Source organism: Saccopteryx bilineata, unplaced genomic scaffold, assembly GCF_036850765.1.
Source record: "Saccopteryx bilineata isolate mSacBil1 unplaced genomic scaffold, mSacBil1_pri_phased_curated manual_scaffold_25, whole genome shotgun sequence".
NCBI lineage: Eukaryota > Metazoa > Chordata > Mammalia > Chiroptera > Emballonuridae > Saccopteryx > Saccopteryx bilineata.
Genome location: NW_027095451.1, coordinates 335,657 through 352,697, shown reverse-complemented (window position 1 = coordinate 352,697; position 17,041 = coordinate 335,657). Strand labels below are relative to the sequence as shown.

At 50.9% G+C, this 17,041-nt stretch overlaps 1 protein-coding gene and 2 long non-coding RNA genes across 10 annotated transcripts in view; 1 reads left to right on the top strand and 2 right to left on the bottom strand.

Annotated features, from left to right (window-relative positions):
• Nucleotides 1-11,756, top strand: part of LOC136318288 (uncharacterized) — a 198,579-nt gene extending 186,823 nt beyond the window's left edge. The window contains exons 1-5 of one of the 2 annotated variants that reach the window (XR_010728048.1): nt 8,855-8,945; nt 9,178-9,412; nt 9,594-9,680; nt 9,766-9,908; nt 10,845-11,756. This is a non-coding gene — a long non-coding RNA (uncharacterized lncRNA). Of the gene's footprint in view, nt 1-8,854; nt 8,946-9,177; nt 9,413-9,593; nt 9,681-9,765; nt 9,909-10,844 lie in introns of those variants that run through there. The other variant, XR_010728049.1, reaches the window with a different exon arrangement.
• The window catches only part of LOC136318286 (asialoglycoprotein receptor 2-like), a 190,636-nt gene extending 174,302 nt beyond the window's left edge, over nt 1-16,334 (bottom strand). For 6 of the 7 annotated variants that reach the window (XR_010728042.1, XR_010728044.1, XR_010728045.1 and 3 more), the window contains exons 1-2: nt 15,911-16,334; nt 15,477-15,562 (exon numbers count right to left, since the gene is read on the bottom strand). Coding sequence is in view for 1 of the 7 variants with exons in the window: in XM_066250657.1 (XP_066106754.1) it covers nt 15,477-15,537 (61 nt within the window). In the remaining 6 variants the exon portion in view is untranslated. Of the gene's footprint in view, nt 1-15,476; nt 15,650-15,910 lie in introns of all 7 variants that reach the window. The other variant, XR_010728043.1, reaches the window with a different exon arrangement.
• Nucleotides 8,842-14,616, bottom strand: LOC136318289 (uncharacterized). Its single transcript, XR_010728050.1, has 4 exons — nt 14,306-14,616; nt 10,001-10,176; nt 9,839-9,925; nt 8,842-8,978 (listed from the first exon to the last, which is right to left on the bottom strand). It is a non-coding gene; the product is annotated as an uncharacterized lncRNA (long non-coding RNA).
• Nucleotides 16,335-17,041: the final 707 nt, after the last annotated feature.

Sequence of the window (17,041 nt, the reverse complement as noted above, 5' to 3'; positions counted from 1 at the left end):
TGCACTGCTGGTAGGAATGCAGACTGGTGCAGCCACTGTGGAAAAGAGTATGGAGATTCCTTGAAAAACTGAAAATCGAACTGCCTTTTGACCCAGCTATCCCACTTTTAGGAATATACCCCAAGAACACCATAGAACTGCTCCAAAAGGAGAAATGCACCCCCATGTTTGTGGCAGCATTGTTCACAATAGCGAAGATCCGGAAACAGCCCAAGTGTCCGTCAGAGGACGAGTGGATTAAAAAGCTTTGGTACAGGCCTTGGCCTGTTGGCTCAGTGGTAGAGTGTTAGCCTGGAGTGCAGGAGTCCCAAGTTCGATTCCTGGCAAGGGCACGCAGGAGATGCGCCCATCTGGTTCTCCACCCCTTCCCCTCTCCCCCTCTTTTTCCTCTCTGTTTCTCCCTTCCCCTCCCGCAGCCGAGGTCCTATTGGAGCAAAGTTGGCCCGGGCGCTGAGGATGGCTCCATGGCCTCTGCCTCAGGCGCTAGAATGGCTCTGGTCAGGACAGTGCAACACCCTAGATGGGCAGAGCATCAGCCCCTGGTGGGCATGGCGGATGGATCTCGGTCGGGTGCATGCAGGAGTCTGACTGACTCCTTGTTTCCAACTTCAGAAAAATACAAACAAAAGAAAAACAAAAAAAGCTTTGGTACATATATATTATGGAATACTACTCAGCCATAAGAAATGATGACATTGGATCATTTACAATAACATGCATGGACCTTGGTAACATTATACGGAGTGAAATAACTAAATTAGAAAAAACTAAGAACTGTATGAATCCATACATAGATGAGACATAAAAATGAGACTCAGAGAGATGGACAAGAATGTGATGGTAATGGGGGTGGGGGTGGGGGGTGAGGAGGGATGGGGCAAGGAAGGAGAGAGGGGGTGGGGGAGGGGAGAGGCACCAAGAAAACCAGGTAGGTGGTGACGGAATACAATTTGACTTTGAGTGAAGGGTATACAGCATAATCAAATGTCAAAATAATCTGGAGATGTTTTTTCTCAGCATATGAACCCTGATTTATCAATGCCACTGCATTAAATTTAATTTTAAAAAACTAAAAAGAAAACATGGAGAAGTAAATAAAGTAATATAAAAAGATTTTTTTATGAAAATTAAATTAGCAGTCTTATTTCAAGTAAAATTTGTGATCTGAAATTTTTATTTATGGTAGATCTTCTTCTAGCTCAATGGACCTTACCCACATGCCATAGACAGAGTGATCCTAGTACCCTGTGACCCACACTTGACAATTAGACCAAGGAGTGCCATATATTACCCCCAAAGAACCAACCACAATCTGGCCAAAATCTGGTCATCTTTTTTCTAGAATATGACTAAGAAATGCAGTGCCTGGGCCCTGGCCAGGAAGCTCAGAGAATGGAGCAAATGGAGAGAGAGAAACAATGATGGAAAAACTCTCTCTCTCTCTCTCTCTCTCTCTCTCTCTGTGTGTGTGTGCACACATGTGGGGGGGAGGGGAGATGGCTTTCTAGTTCCTGTGAAGCTTGGCTGTACTTCCTGTACTCCATTTTCTTGAGATTCTGTTCTATCTCCTCACTATTCTCTTTTACTTGACCTTGGTTGAGTGGTTTCTCTTGTCTGTAACCGGTAGAATCTGATCTGTCTGAATAAGTACATTTCCCAAGACCAGAAAGCTAAGATACTACTAGTGCTGATATTAATATTGTCTTAGTTTCGGCTGCTATAATAAAAATACTATAGACTGGGAGGCTTAAACAACAAACAGTTCTTTCTCACAGTTCTGGAGGTAGGGAAGTCCAAGACCAAGGAGCTAGCAAACTGGGTGTCTGATGAGGACCTGTTTCCTGTCTTATAGACGGCCATCTTCTCCTGGGGTCTCTTTTATAAGGTTATTAATCCCACTCATGAGGGCTCTATCCTCATGATCAATCACCTCCAAACGCCCCACCTCTTATTACTATCAGACTGGAGTTAGAATTTCAACATTTGAATTTGGGAGATGGGGCACTGAACTTCAAGCCCATAACAGATATTAATATTAGTTACTTACCAAGGAAGTACTTTTCCTATTCCTATTTCATTAATACGGATGACCAAGACGTAAGGTTTGGTAAGGTCCCCTGTCCTGTGCTGGCCAAGGGCACTTAGCTGAGGTGCCATTCCAGCCTGCATTCCTATGACGCTGCACACACTAGGTTGGGAGCCCGAGGCTGTGGCTCTTCATCGATAACTCATGATAGGGTGCCGAGGAGGTAGGGTGTCAAGGCTCCCCAAATTGTGCAGCTGTTTGGAGGCTGCCATAAGACACCAAAATATGCCTAGTGTGATGATGGGTAAATCACACAGCCTGAATCGGCATTTCACGCTCCCTCCCTGCACTTACACTTTCCAGCAATGCTTGTTCATTTTCTTCCCATGACTGTTTAGCAAACACAAGATCATTTAATAATATTGAGAATGAGAGGGAAGTGCACACTGTAAGATACCTGAGGCAGAGAGAAAGATGAGGAAAGCCAAGGTTGGGATGTGGAGCTTGTGGGAGCTGTGCAGTCACTAGCTGAAGCCTCAGGTGCTCTAAGGTGAGCTCACTGTTTTAAGTGAGATAGGTGGGAGGCACCAGTACTTTAGTTAACATTCTCTCCTTTCGCCATTGCCACAACCCTGTGATGTGAATATCACTGAGCTTACTTTCCAGGTGGGGAAAATTAGGCATAGAGAGGGTGAGTGATCTCGCAAAGGACACACAGCAAGAAATGGCAGAGCTGAGAGTGTAAATCATGTGCAGCTTCTATTTTAAGATACTGTCAGTCTCTTCAGTTTGGCCCACTCTACATTTGATTTCACCCCTCTTTAACTCTCAGTTCACTGTGTGTGAGCTAGGGCAGTAAGTCTGATCTGACTGTTAAAACTTTGTTTTTATTATGAACCAAATTGTGCCAGATTGTGACCAGTTGTCTCACTCACTAACATATAAGGCCAGCATGGTCAGTTTCTTGCATGGGCACATATTTTTGAACTTTACTTCCACGAATTATTTTTTTTTAAGGCACTTTTAGTATATTGTTTATTAGCACTCAGATTCTACTCAGGGAAGCACCATATATCTCAAGCAAAATTCATACTAGTTTTTCAATAAGGAAAACCCAAAAACACATGACTCTGAGAACTCAACAACTAATGAAAACTTGTTTCTGTTGTTTCTTTTCTTAATGTAAATGTAGGGACGCAATATTAAGAATGCTTTTCTTCAAGATTATGTTCACTTGTGCTTGAAAAGGGATTGCTTTGCATAACTAGAAAATGTGTTTTAAATACCAAAAAGGAAAAATTAATTGCACATTAAGGAAGGCTAGAGGTAAAATTAATCCACCTAACTTAAGGCTGTGTAGATAACCTTGGGTCTTTTTTTCAGCTCATTAATGTATCTCCTGGTAATAGAAATGTTATCTGTGATAACATTAACACAGTGCCTCTTAGGACAGGTGATATTGTGGCTCTAGAGTGTGGTGTTTTCAAAATTATTAATTCTGGAACACAGAAATGTATTGTGTATAGTAATATTTCTTAGTGTTAATAAAATGCAAATAGGACTATGAAGATGTTATACGGCCCATATTTCCCAATACCAAAGCAAATCATTTTTTTATGAAACCTCTTCATAACAAACAAACCAAAAATAACAGAAGGGCTTAAAAAGTACAAAATAAACTCTGTAATTTACCTGTTAAAAATTATTCAAGTGTAAGTGTTCAGTTATTGGTTTAATCTTCATATACAAGAGTAAAATTTTTGTTAATTTTATAATGAAATTAGGTGCCATGAAAACTATTACTCTTTTGATTAAAAAGAAGGCAACTGGAGAAATAGCAATTCATAACACCTTATTTTAAGTAAAATTACCAATCATAAAATGTCTAGTAACCAGTAGAAGGCCCTATAAATGATGTCAAATACTAATTAATCTCTACAGAGATAAAAGTTTGTATTTCCTATATTAATGCAGTTCTAGAGGTACTAAACCATATTCTTAATTTTCTCAAATGCTCACCCTGTACAATTTCCACACCACTGGTCCGACATCATATTTTGTTTCCAGTATAGCAAATATAAACTCAGTCTAAATTATTCTTTCACAAGTGTTATTAGTCTACTTGCTCAAACAAGAGTACTGTATTTTTCGCTCCATAAGACTTACCTGACTATAAGACACACCTAGGGTTTTAAGGAGGAAAATAAGAAAAAAAATATTTTGAACCAAATGATGTGTTAAAATATTTAATAAAATACCATATATTTCGCTCCATAAGACACACGGGCATTTTCCCTCCACTTTTGGGATGGGGGGAATGCGTCTTATGGAGCGAAAAATATGAAAAATGCCTAAGTAGGTTAAAACTTTCAGAAAAAAATTCATTATTGTTTTTCTTACATTTCTCAATACCCTGTGTGAAGATGATACCTGGAAGGCTGCAGTACAAAGAATCATTTTAAACCAAGAGTTGCATCATTGTGAAAGATGGGCAAGTGGATTTTTAAAAAGTCTATCCATTAGTATTTTTACAGCCACCTATCCAGGGGAGTTAAAATGAAAGACTGTTCATTACATCACAATACCCAAATGGCATTCAAGTATTTCTGAAAATAGTCAAGGAAGAAGAAAAAACTACTTACCTGGTGGCAGAATCTGGTCTCGTTCTTTTAATGTAATCCATGGCCTCGGAGGAAACTACTGTAGATGAACTGCAGGATGTCAAGCATGAAGTTCAGTAGCTTTCAAATTCCATCTGGGTCCCGGTATAAACTCATAATATCGTGGGATAAAGGATTGCCCGAGATTTCTAATTCTGCCCAGTGAGATGTCTTCCCATTGGCTACCTCCTCTGCTGACATGATGGTATAAATTTTGCGAGGATCTGGAGAATATTTTTCCTTTGGCATCCCTATTAGTCTGCATTCAGCGCGCCGGGCTCCGGGCAGCGGCGGCGGCAGGTCCTGAGGCGGCGGCGGCGAGGCGACAGGTGCTCGTGCTGCTGCTGCGTCGGTGGCGGGGCGGCTGGTGCTGTTGCGGCGGCGGCGGCAGTGGGGCGGCTGGGGTTGGTGGGGCGGCTAGTGCTGTTGCGGCGGCGGCGGGGCGGCTGGTGTTGACGGGGCGGTAGGTGCTGGTAGGGGGGCGGCGGCGGTGCGGCTGGTGTTGGTGGGGGTGCTGCGGCGGGGCGGCTGGTGCTGGTGGGGGTGCTGCGGCGGGGCGGCTGGTGCAGTTGCGGCGGCAGCGGCGGCTGGTGCTGGTGGGGGGGCGGCGGAGGGGCGGCTGGTGCAGTTGCGGCGGCAGCGGCGTCTGGTGCTGGTGGAGGGCGGCGGCGGTGGCTGCGGCGGCGGAGGGGCGGCTGGTGCTGAGGCGGCGGTGGCGAGGCGACAGGTGCTCATGCTGCTGCTGCTGCGTCGGTGGCGGGGCGTCTGGTGTTGGTGGGGGGGCGGCTGGTGCTGGTGGGGGCAGCGGCGGCGGAGGGGCGGCTGGTGTTGGCGGGTGGCTGGTGCTGGTGGGGGGGGCGGCGACGGGGCGGCTGGTGTTGGCGGGTGGCTGGTGCTGGTGGGGGGGCGGCGACGGGGCGGCTGGTGTTGGTGGGGGGGCTGCGGCGGCGGAGGGGCGGCTGATGCTGTTGAGGCGGCGGCGGGGCGGCTCGTGCTGGTGGGGCGGCGGCGGGGCGGCTGGTGTTGGCGGGGCGGCTGGTGCTGGTGGGGCGGCGGCGGGGCGGCTGGTGTTGGCGGGGCGGCTGGTGCTGGTGGGGGTGCTGCGGCGGGGCGGCTGGTGCAGTTGCGGCGGCGGCTGGTGCTGTTGAGGCGGCGGCGGGGCGGCTGGTGCTGTTGCGGCGGCGCCGGCGGCGGGGCGGCTGGTGTTGGTGGGGCGGCTGGTGCTGGTGGGGGTGCTGCGGCGGGGCGGCTGGTGCAGTTGCGGCGGCGGCTGGTGCTGTTGAGGCGGCGGCGGGGCGGCTGGTGCTGTTGCGGCGGCGGCGGCGGGGCGGCTGGTGTTGGCAGGGCGGCTGGTGCTGGTGGGGGGCGGCTGGTGCTGAGGCGGCGGTGGCGAGGCGACAGGTGCTCGTGCTGCTGCTGCGTCGGTGGCAGGGCGGCTGGTGTTGGTGGGGCGGCTGGTGCTGTTGCGGTCGGCGGGGGGCGGCTGGTGCTGGTGGGGGGGCGGCGGGGCGGCTGGTGTTGGCGGGGGGGGCGGCTGGTGTTGGCGGGTGGCTGGTGGGGGGGGCGGCGGCGGTGCGGCTGGTGTTGGCGGGGCGGTAGGTGCTGGTGGGGGGGCGGCGGCGGGGCGGCTGGTGCTGGTGGGGGAGCTGCGGCGGGGCGGCTGGTGCAGTTGCGGCGGCGGCAGTGGCTGGTGTTGGCGGGGCGGCTGGTGCTGGTGGGGGGGGGTGGCGGGGCGGCTGGTGCTGTTGCGGCGGGGCGGCTGGTGTTGGTAGGGAGGCTGGTGCTGGTGGGGGGCGGCGGCGGAGGGGCGGCTGGTGTTGGCGGGCGGCTGGTGCTGGTGGGGGGGGGCGGGGGCGGCGGAGGGGCGACTGGTTTTGGCGGGGGCAGGGGGCTGGAAAAGGCAAAAGGAAGAATGAAAAGGCTGGCTGGAAGAGGAAAAAGTCCTACACTTCAAAGAAACCCTCTAAACAATTCAGAAAATCCCCAGGAGATGAAGATGACAAGGACTGCAAAGAAGAGGGAAACAAAAGCAGCTCAGAGGGTGGAGATGCCAGCAATGACACAAGAAACACAACTTCAGACTTGCAGAAAACCAGGGAAGGACCTAACCACCTGAGCAAACGCCGCATATTCAGAGAGACCACAAATGGTCGTGCATTTGGTTGTCTGACACTTTTGGATTTTATATGAACCAACATGGTCCCTGTTGTCATTGACAGAACCCCAGTTTGTATGTACATTATCCACATTCCTCTCTGTGTTTAGAGAACGGAAAAAAAAGACATTTTAGCCTTTAAAAATAATAATAATAATAATAATATGGGATCTACACTTTAACAAAGTTTAAAGTGCATAATACTGCTTGGTTAACTATAAGCACAGTGTTGTACAGCCCTTCTCTAGATCTCTTGCATAATTGTAACTTTACACCCATTGAAAAGCAACTCCCAATTTCCTGTCCTCCAGTCCCTGGCAACCACCATCCTACTCTCTGTTTCTATGAGACTGAGTACTTTAAAGGGGACATGAAAACTGAGGCACCAGAGGGTTGAATGACCTACCTATGATCTCAGAGCTAGTGAGTGGCAGAGTTAAGACTCAGCCATGAGTGGTCTGGTTTCAGGGCAGAGGCGCAGAGATAGGTTGCTGAGCTGACCCAGAGTTGAGGGTTTATGGGTCATAGGTCAGGCTGAGAAGCAGGACAAGGGCCACTAAGTGGACAGTATTGGAGAGAGCAGTCAACTCAGCCATAGGGTCCTAGCGGGTGGGGAGAACTGCTTAGTGAGAGCTTCTAGATGGACAGACGCACGGGCGATCACAGTCGACATGGTGGGGAGAGGCAGAGGGGAGGCAGTGTTCCGAGTGGGGAACAGATGGTGCAAGTGTCAGAAACATGGCCTTTCTGGGTCAAGATGGGGTCCTGGGTGTGGCTGGAGTGGAGGAAGGTGATAGTCATTGGTGTAAAATGGCCAAGAGTTCTGGGTGGTCACTCACAGGGACAGTGTCAGCTCAGGTTGATGGTAACTGATGGACTGGAGAGAAAGATTCTGGGCCCCTGACTGAGCATTCCCAAGATGTGAGGACCCCTGGGTGTGATGGCTGCGAGAAGAGAGGGAAGGGCAGGGTCTGAAGCACAGGGGAGAAAGCGTTTTGCTAGAAGAGGATGGTGCAAAGGCAGCAGCCTGGGCCTGGGAGGACAGACACTGCTCCAGGCCCAGGGACGGATCAGGAGGGGTGGAGCCAGGGCTGCGCATATGAAGATGTGGGCACTTGTGTGCAAGTGGGGATGTGTGTGTCAATGTGTGTATCTGTGTGAGGAGATATGTGAATGTGTGCTATAAGATGTGAGACTGTGTGTGAGAATGTGCATGTTGATATGTGTGTGAGGATGTGTGTTAATGAAATTGTTTGCTTTTCTTGGCCATCTGTGTCATTGAGTCACAATGTGGGGGTCACAAGGGCCAGCAGGGGTGGAGCCCTGATGAGAGGAGATGCTGGCAGTGCTGGCGGAGGTGAGTGTGTATGTACTAATGAGTGTGGGAGTGAAATGGAAAATTGTGTGTGTGTTCAGGATTCAGCTTGAACAAGGGGCAGGGGAGGTCTCTGTGAGGTGACTGAGGTCTAAGGGGAGAGAGTTTATAGTGGAACAAGGGTTTCTGAGGTGGAAGGGCAGAGAGATGTGGGAGATGAGAGGATGAGCTTGGAGGGCAGCCCTTGGGGAGTGGTCTGGGCTGAAATGCCCTGGACTTAAATATCCCAGTGGAATCGGGGTAGGGGGTCCAGTTTTGTACTTGTCTGAGGGGCCCAGGCATGGATTTTAAGAACACAGGGCCTGTCCTCTAGGTCCCCCAAGATTGGGACTTTACACACAGATGATGTGAATAGCAATGCTGTGTGCAGATGCGTTGCATATACCTGTGTAGGCATGTGTGCATATTTGCATGTGTAAACGTGGGTGCACTTGTGCAAATAAGTGTGTATGCAGTGCTTAAATGCTGGGGTCACAGCCCATTGACTCCCCAATCCCTCCCCAAGTACTTCCCTCCACCCCCTGGGCTGTACTTCCTCAGACTTCTGTTCCCCTGCTTCCCTTAGGTTGGCTGTCGCCAGCCCTCCTCCTGACACCGCTTCTCTTGCAGGGACGCCTCCTTCCCAGCCCCGTTGGCAGCAGAGTCTCTGCTCCAGGCTCTAGCTCAGTCTTCTGGTCCTGGGCTTCAGCGTCCTGCTGCTGTTGGCCATCTGTGTGATTGGGTCCCAAAGTGAGGGTCACAGGGGCCAGTGGAGATGAAGCCCTGATGGGGAAGCAGAGATATGGGCAGTGCTGGGGGCGTGAGAGCTCTGATGGGAAGAGATGGAGGCAGTGAGGTGCAGTGCTGAGCGAGTAAGGGGCAGGGTGGGGGTGGTGAGGGAGACAGTGCCATGACCGTGACGGGGCTGTCACATGGGCACAGACCCCTCCACTCCATCCTGTGCCCTCTCCCTCCTGACAAGAAACACAGATGTAAGTGGAGTTTTGGACCCTAAAAGAATCTTTCAACAACTTCTCCTCCAGCACCGTGACGGAGATCTGAGCTTAGACTGGTGCTCCAGTGGGTGACGATGGAGAGTGTTAGGAGGCAGAATGGAAGGAAAACAGTTTAGCTTTTCTCTTTTTCAGGAGGCAGCATACGTGACAGCGTGACATCTCTGGAAGCCAGGCTGGAGAAACAGGAGGACCTGAAAGCAGGTCTGAGCCCCTCCCATGAGTGGACATGTGAGAGTGTATGTGCGTGAGAGTGGTATGTGTGAATGTATGTGTGGTGTGTGAATGTGTGTTGAGTTTTCCCAAAGGCTGGAGTCCTGTGCGGGGTCTTAGTAGGTATGGTGCCCACACTACCCACATCACTGTCTGTCACTCTGTCCCCTAGATCATGCCACCTTGCTCTTCCACCTGAAGCACTTCCCAGCTGATCTGCGCATCCTGGCTTGTCAGATGGCCTTCCTGCGAAGCAATGGTAGGGACAGTGGGGGTCTCCGTTCCCAGTGTGCCTGCCCCCCCAGCAGGATCTCATCTCCCCCTGCCCACTCCCCTCCCCACAGGCACAGAATGCTGCCCCGTTAACTGGCTGGAGCATGAAGGCAGCTGCTACTGGTTCTCTCGCTCTGGACTGACCTGGCCCGAGGCTGAGTACTGCCAGCTGGAGAACACGCATCTGGTTGTCATCAACTCCAGAGAGGAGCAGGTGAGTCCACACTCTTCCTGAAGGCGGGAGGAAACCTCTGAAATGCAAACTCTGGGGGGCTAGATCAGGCCCGCTTTATTTTTTTAACCTACGGGAGAGGCCGGAAGCAGATGTCTGGCAGAACTCCAGGGTTCATAGCGGAGCAGCCACTGATCCTAAGAAGTGGGAGATTACGGCCAGGACTCGGCAAAGGGACAGGAGCCAGGTGAGCAGGTGATGAGGAGGTCAGAAGACAATGCAAGACAGGATGAATTTAAAAAGAAAGGACCTGGATGTAGAACACAGTAGAGGCACTGAGAGCTCCTCCTTGTTGTGTACTAGCCACAGGAGTGGCAGTCAGTTGGGAGGAAGGAACAGAGGAGGCAGGAGCCCCGGTGACCCACCAGCTATGGGTACTGGGTTCCTCAAAGCCCCTCCAGGTCTCACCTGCCCACTGCTGCCACCAGCCCACTACCCCAAACACTGAAGTTCAAGGGGAAAAATCAACCTGTTAGAATAGGTGGGGTATTTTTGTTTTGTTTTTTGGAAACAGAAGAGATTAATGGTAACTGTTGGAGACTTCAAGCTGACAGGGTCCTTGCAGTTTAGATTTTTGGGGGATAGCGGTGTGGGGACTGGCAGCAAACTGACAGTCTGCCCAACCCCCCACCTCACTTGCTAGCTTAAGTTGCTAAAGGTTTAATTTTTCCCCACACCTCCCTGTTAGCTGTGATACTGGAGTGTTTCTGCTGGTCCCATCCCTACTTGTTTAAGTTGCTAGAGGCAATTTACATGCCCTTCCTCTCACCCTTTGTTTGGTTTGATGTTGGTTGATTTCAGTTATGCAGGGTAGAGGGTTTTCTGCACTTGGGAGAATTCTTGGGTTACCTTGGAAATGTGACTCTGTTTCAGAGATATCTTTGATTTGCTAATGATTTTACTCTGCCCAATAAATAGAGCGGTTTGGGATGGAGACTCGCTCTTGCAAGCTACCTGCATTCCAAAGAGACCTCCGGATCCCATCTTTTTACTCTGAGTTTGTTTCTTCATTCCAAATGGTTTTCACTCAGAGCCTGGACAGTGACTAGTCGTGGTGGTCCGTGGCAGGTAATATTTACTGAGTCCTTACTATGTGTTGGGCAAATTAGTTGTAATATCTGTATTTTCTGTTTTTTTCTCACTCTTGTTAAAGATGGCCATTGCTCAAGTGATGCTGCTCTCAGGTGATACAGCTAATTGCCTTCATGCTTGGGAAGGGGCTTGGTTATACTAATGTGTACTGGAAGAGGGGGTTGTCCTGCGAATATGTTTTAAAAGGAGGAGCTAAGAGGCCATTTTGGGGAGAGGAAATACCCCATTTTTGTGGAGAGGAGCCCATGTTGTATGAGGGCAGAGAGGCCGCATGGAAGAGCCAGCCAAAATGGAGGCATGCATCAGGGACTGAGTGAAGCCTTTGATTCTAGCAAAAACTGGAGAAAGTCATTGGCTTTGGGAGCCCTTAATGGAAAGGAAAGTGTTTTCCCGCTGTGCATATTTTCTCACTGCCGGGTTGCGAGCAGGAATAAGGGGAAATGGACCACCAGCTCTTGGCTCTGTTGTTTCTCTACAATCGACTGGAATTAAATGCAAACCTAAACCTGCACGGGCCAGGCGGCTCTGATGGTGGCCACGGCTACTGCCTTTTCCATCTTTTTCAACTTGATCACCTTCCTCCTTGCTGCTCCCATCAGCAGTGTTCCCGCCTTCTTCCTCAGTTTCTGATGAGCTCTGTTGCTGAATTGCCTGGTGTCCAGTGAACTTTACTCCTGGGTTATTTTCTATTTCCCACAATCCTTCATTAAATCCTTTTCGTTTGTTTGACTTTCCAAACTTGTCTTTGTATTCCTATATGGAGAAAGGTCTTTAGGATCTAGAAATGCAGTTTCCTGGGTGCTGAAAAAGAAGATGGGGTATTTGTTTGCTGGAGGCTTCACTGCTCCCTTGGGGAGTTCATCAATCTGGGCCGGCCAGTGCGTGTAGCCCTTCTTCTTCGCGAACACCAGGTCACCCGCCTTGTATTCGCGGGGCCGCGGACGCGCCATCCCAGCCACTCCCCTTCGCAGTTGTCCTTGCTGGCCTAGAAGACTCCGGCAGGCCGCACCCTCGCGAGCCAACGGACTGCGCCTCGCTCTCCGCAGCCTTGGGCAGGCGGGCCACCGCTCTGACGAGGGCAAGAGGCAAGCTGCAAAGGGCAGGACGGCGAGGGCGGCAGGTGGGTGGGGTGCAGTGGGCCGCAAATCTCAGCCTGGCAGCGGGGAGGGGCGCTTGGCCTCTGCTCGGCCCGCAGCGCGCTCACGGACGCCACGCCGCCTTCCTCATGCCACCACCGGCCTCCCTCCCGGTTCCGGGCTCGGCGGGCTGGGCCTTGCGCCTCCTCCGAACCCCTCTAGATTACATATTGTGTTTTTACCATAATAGAGAAAAAATGTGGGTAAGAATAGTAGTTGTAGCCCTGGCCGGTTGGCTCAGCAGTAGAGCATCGGCCTAGCGTGCGGAGGACCCGGGTTCGATTCCCGGCCAGGGCACACAGGAGAAGCGCCCATTTGCTTCTCCACCCCTCCGCCGCGCTTTCCTCTCTCTCTCTTCCCCTCCCGCAGCCAAGGCACCATTGGAGCAAAGATGGCCCGGGTGCTGGGGATGGCTCTGTAGCCTCTGCCCCAGGCGCTAGAGTGGCTCTGGTTGCAGCATGGCGACACCCAGGATGGGCAGAGCATCGCCCCCTGGTGGGCAGAGCGTCACCCCATGGTGGGCGTGCCGGGTGGATCCTGGTCGGGCGCATGCGGGAGTCTGTCTGACTGTCTCTCCCTGTTTCCAGCTTCAGAAAAATGAAGAAGAAGAAAAAAAAAAAGAGTAGTTGTGTGATCTGGTTTTTCTGAGAATGAAATGAGTTAAAACATGTAAAGTGCTGTTTAGGCAAGCTTGTAGGTAAAAGGTCTGCACAACATGGAATAATAAGGACTAGATTTGCCCTCCTCCCAGACACAACCAAAACAAAAAACAGATACCTATAAGAAACAAACATCTTCAAGACACGAGTTCAGGAAACAGGACAATTGATCCCTGAGAGACAGGACACTAACAAGATGAGCCCTATGATTGTCCCAGCCCAGTGCTGGGAGAAAGCGTTCAGGCCACGGGGCAGGGAGGGGCGATCCAAGCAGAGCCCAGCACATGCTCCCAGTTGAGGAGATGGGGCCAAGAGTCTAAGGAGACCAAGGTCACTAGACCTAAAAGGATAAAGTATCAGAGGAGAGCTGCACAGAGAAACCCAGCAATCTGTGGAGGGTTCCCTTCAAGCACTCAGCACTGAGCAGTGTGTGCAGGTAAAGAAAATGACAGATACCCAGAAAAACAATCTAAAAGGATTAGGACATGTTTGACACTCATCCAGGGCCAGAAATAGTGCCTATTCCTACCAACACAACCCACCAAGCATGGGTGTGGGGACCAAAAGCCCTTACCCCATAGCGCTTCAGACCTGCCTAACAGGTTATAAAAACAACACCAAAAAGGACCAAAGTGACTCCAAGTAACTTAACTACATACCAGAAGAAAGTTCAAGAGTTTTTAGGGGAATACAAATACACCCAGCACACAAGGTAAAATTCACAATGCCTGGCATCCAACAACATTGACCAGATGTACAAAGAAGCAAGAAAACACATTGTATAACAAGGAGGTTAATAAATCTATCAAAACTGATCCAGAAGTGACACAGACCTTAGAACTAGCAGATAGGAAAGTAAAACAGCCATTATAACTGTATTCCATATGCTCAAAAAGTTAAGTAGAATCTCAAGGAGGATATTTCAAAGTCCCAAATTGAACTTCTAGACATGAAAACTACAATGTCTGAAATAAAAAATATACTGGGTACAATGAATGGAAGATTAGACATACATAAGGAAAGGTTATAAACTTAAAGACATAGCAATAGTAACTATATAAAAAAGAAAAACCAAGAGAAAAAAATGTTTCTAATGGAAATAGTGGCCCTGGTCTGGCGGCTCGGGAGAAAACATCCTACTGGCACACTGAGGTCGTGGGTTCGGTCCTCCGGTCAAGGCACGTAGGAGAAGCAATCAACGGATGCACAACTAAATGGAACAACAAGTTGATGCTTCTCTCTCTCTCTTCCTCTCTTTCTCTCCCTTCCTCTCTCTCTCAAATCAATGTAAAATTAAAAAAATAATGGAAATAGCATCAGTGAACTGTAGGACAACTAATAGATGCAGAATTGGAGTCCTTGAAGGAAAAAGGAGAAGGACAAGGCAGATAATGAGCAAAATGTTTCAAATTTACTGAAAGCCATGGGCATATAAGGGGCATGGATGAGTGGAAGATGGTTGCGGGTGGGCAGGTGGTAGATCTCAGCTCACCTGAAGGCCACAGAGGCTGCTGGAGAGAATGCGCTGACGGTGGTAGCACCTCAGAGGTGCCCCGTGCGTCATCCATCAGGCCTTTGGGGTGAGCTTCTCCCACGAAACCCAAAACCTCTGGATTCTCGCCAAGCCTCCTGCTTCAACTCTGAACCCTCTCACCCTCAGAAGATCCAACATCATCCAAAAGCATTTCTGAGTGTTCACTACATGCCAGACATCACGTATATCTCACCAGGGGAATGAGACAGATGTGGCCCCTGCCCTGGGCAGCCTACTGCCCAGAAGGAAGTCCTGCCAGCCCATCACCCCAAGGAAAGGAGAAGCCTTCTTGAGAACGCCTGTCCCCCCTGCAGCTCCTGCCCTGCCAGACCCCACCCTCACCCGCAATAGCACCAGCCCCTGCAGTCTGCCAGCCTCAGAAAGGGGGCTTTCTCTGCCCAGCCCAGGCTAGCCAATTCTTCTCGCCGAGCTCTGAGCAGCAGCCTGTGCTGTCTCCACAGAGCCCCACTCCATCACCAGCGCCCACATCTCACACACCCTACAGCCCTCCCCTCTCCTGGCTCCTGCCCTTCAGCTAGGATGGTTCAGGCCTCTCTTCCCTCAAAACCTTTTCTCAGACACGGGGCCTTCCATCAGGATCTGCTAGAGAAAGACCCAGGTGGGGGCTTGGGGAGAGAGGGACTTTTCCACAGTATCTCTGTATCTCTGTGTCCATTGTCCCACCGATCCCCACACCCTCCCACATACAAATCCACTCTCCTGGCTAAATGTGCTGTCCTTGCCCACACAAAATGTGCACAGACAGGCCTGGCCATGTCACACACACAGCGCACGTTAGAAGGAAGGTTGGAAGGAAGAGGGGAGGAAGTCACCTCCAGCTTCCACTTATTCCCTTCCCGCTGAGCACATACCCTTTCCTGAGTCCTAAGCACGGAGAGGAAGCTGAGGTCAGGGGGCAGGCAGAGCTGTTGGTTGGCACCACACCTAAACACCTACGGGGTGCCCAGGCCCTGCTCATGGAGTGACTGTGACAACGGCCTCAGAAAGACAGAGCAATCCGGAGCAAGACCGAGGTGAAGTGAAGCCCCCAACACTGGACCCCTGCCTTTCCAAAATGCATCTTCTCTCCTGGGATTGTACCCACGGGCTCCTGGCCCCTCAACTCTACCGAGCGGGTGGTCATTTTCCTCCGAGTCTAAATGCTGGATGTCTTGAAAGTCCTGGGCCATCCTGGGCCCAGTGCAGCAGCTGGACCTGGGTGGAGCCAAAGCTGCAATCAGGGCTGGGGCCGAGTGCAGGGCTGATGCTGTGCTGAGATGCTAGTTCAGATGGAGGCTGGCACTGGGATGGGGGGTAGGGTCAGGGTAGGTCAAGGCGGCAGCCTGGGTTGGGTCTGAGGTTGGAGGTGAATTTGGGGAGGTGAAATACAGCCTGGTCCTCTCCCGTCTCAGGTGTTGGCTTAGGCTGTGCCATGGCCAAGGAGAAACATCCCTCCACATGCTCATCTTCCCATCCAGCCCCCACTGTTCCTGAACTATGGTCCCCTTAATCCCAAACATCCCCAGGCCTGCCAGCCTCCCCGTCCTCCCCACCCTTGGTTACCTGTTAACAACGTGGAGGGCTTACTCTGGAGCTCCTCAGGCTCCCCAGCCCCAAGGCTAAGGAGGAGCTGGAGCCAGGAGAAGTGGGGCATGTGGCGCTAGACAGGAGGGAAGAGGAGGGGAGGGGCCTGGTCCCGGTGAAGGCCCGGAGCTCCTGTGTCTGAATGTCCAAGTGGTTCTAACCTGGCATCTGCTCACCTCAGGACTTTGGACAGTAAACAGGAGAAATGGAGTTGGAATTCAGGCAAAACATAGTGGGGGCTGGGGACAGGACTGACTGTTTTTCCTAGAGAAAGGGTCTTCTGTTCTGTCCCCTTCACCCCTATAAGACGGTCACCTCACTCTTCACTGCAGTTTGAAGGAAAGGCCAGACCAGGGGCTTGTGGGTACAGTTCAGGGTTTCCTCTCGTTCTCCCCTCTTTCACTTCCTGCCTCTGAATTTCCCAGAATTGCTAGTGTCACTAAATACCTCTGACCAGGATCAGAGGGGCCGGCTCTCTGTCTTGCTCAATCTGGCATCTGAGCCTAGGCCCCCGCTTCCTCTGGGCTCAGCCACAGGCTCCCAGCTCTGGGCTAACAAGCTTCACCCTCCTGGTCCCTGGGGAACTGGAAGTGCAGGGGGGAAGAGAGGACAGTGGCAGAGGGCAGCCATCCTGGGGCAGGAGGAGCTCAACTCCAATAAGCCCCTTGCGGGGCCCTGGCAACACAAACCTTTGTCCTCACTCCTAGCCAGTGTCCCCTGTAACTCCCACAACACAACACCCCAGGAGGTGGCTGTTGTTCCCATTTTACAGAGGAGAACTTGGAGCCTCAGGGAGGTTTACGTGACTTTCCCAGGGGGATGGGTCAGAGGGGAGGGAAATGGGAAACAAAACAAGATAAAGAGGAAAAATGTCATACCATAAAAGAGAGGTCCTCAAGGGAAGTTGGGGTTCATGAACTGAGGAACATTTGTAACCATCTATACTCACAGTAACAATAGCTTGGGGGAAGAAAACACATTTTTTATCCTTGATTTTTAGACCCCTTGTGCTGGGAATTTTTAATGGAGTATAATTGACATACAATGTTATATTAGTTTCAAGCATGTGCTTTTCTTGTGATGACACTATGGCAAACACAGGAAGTAGGC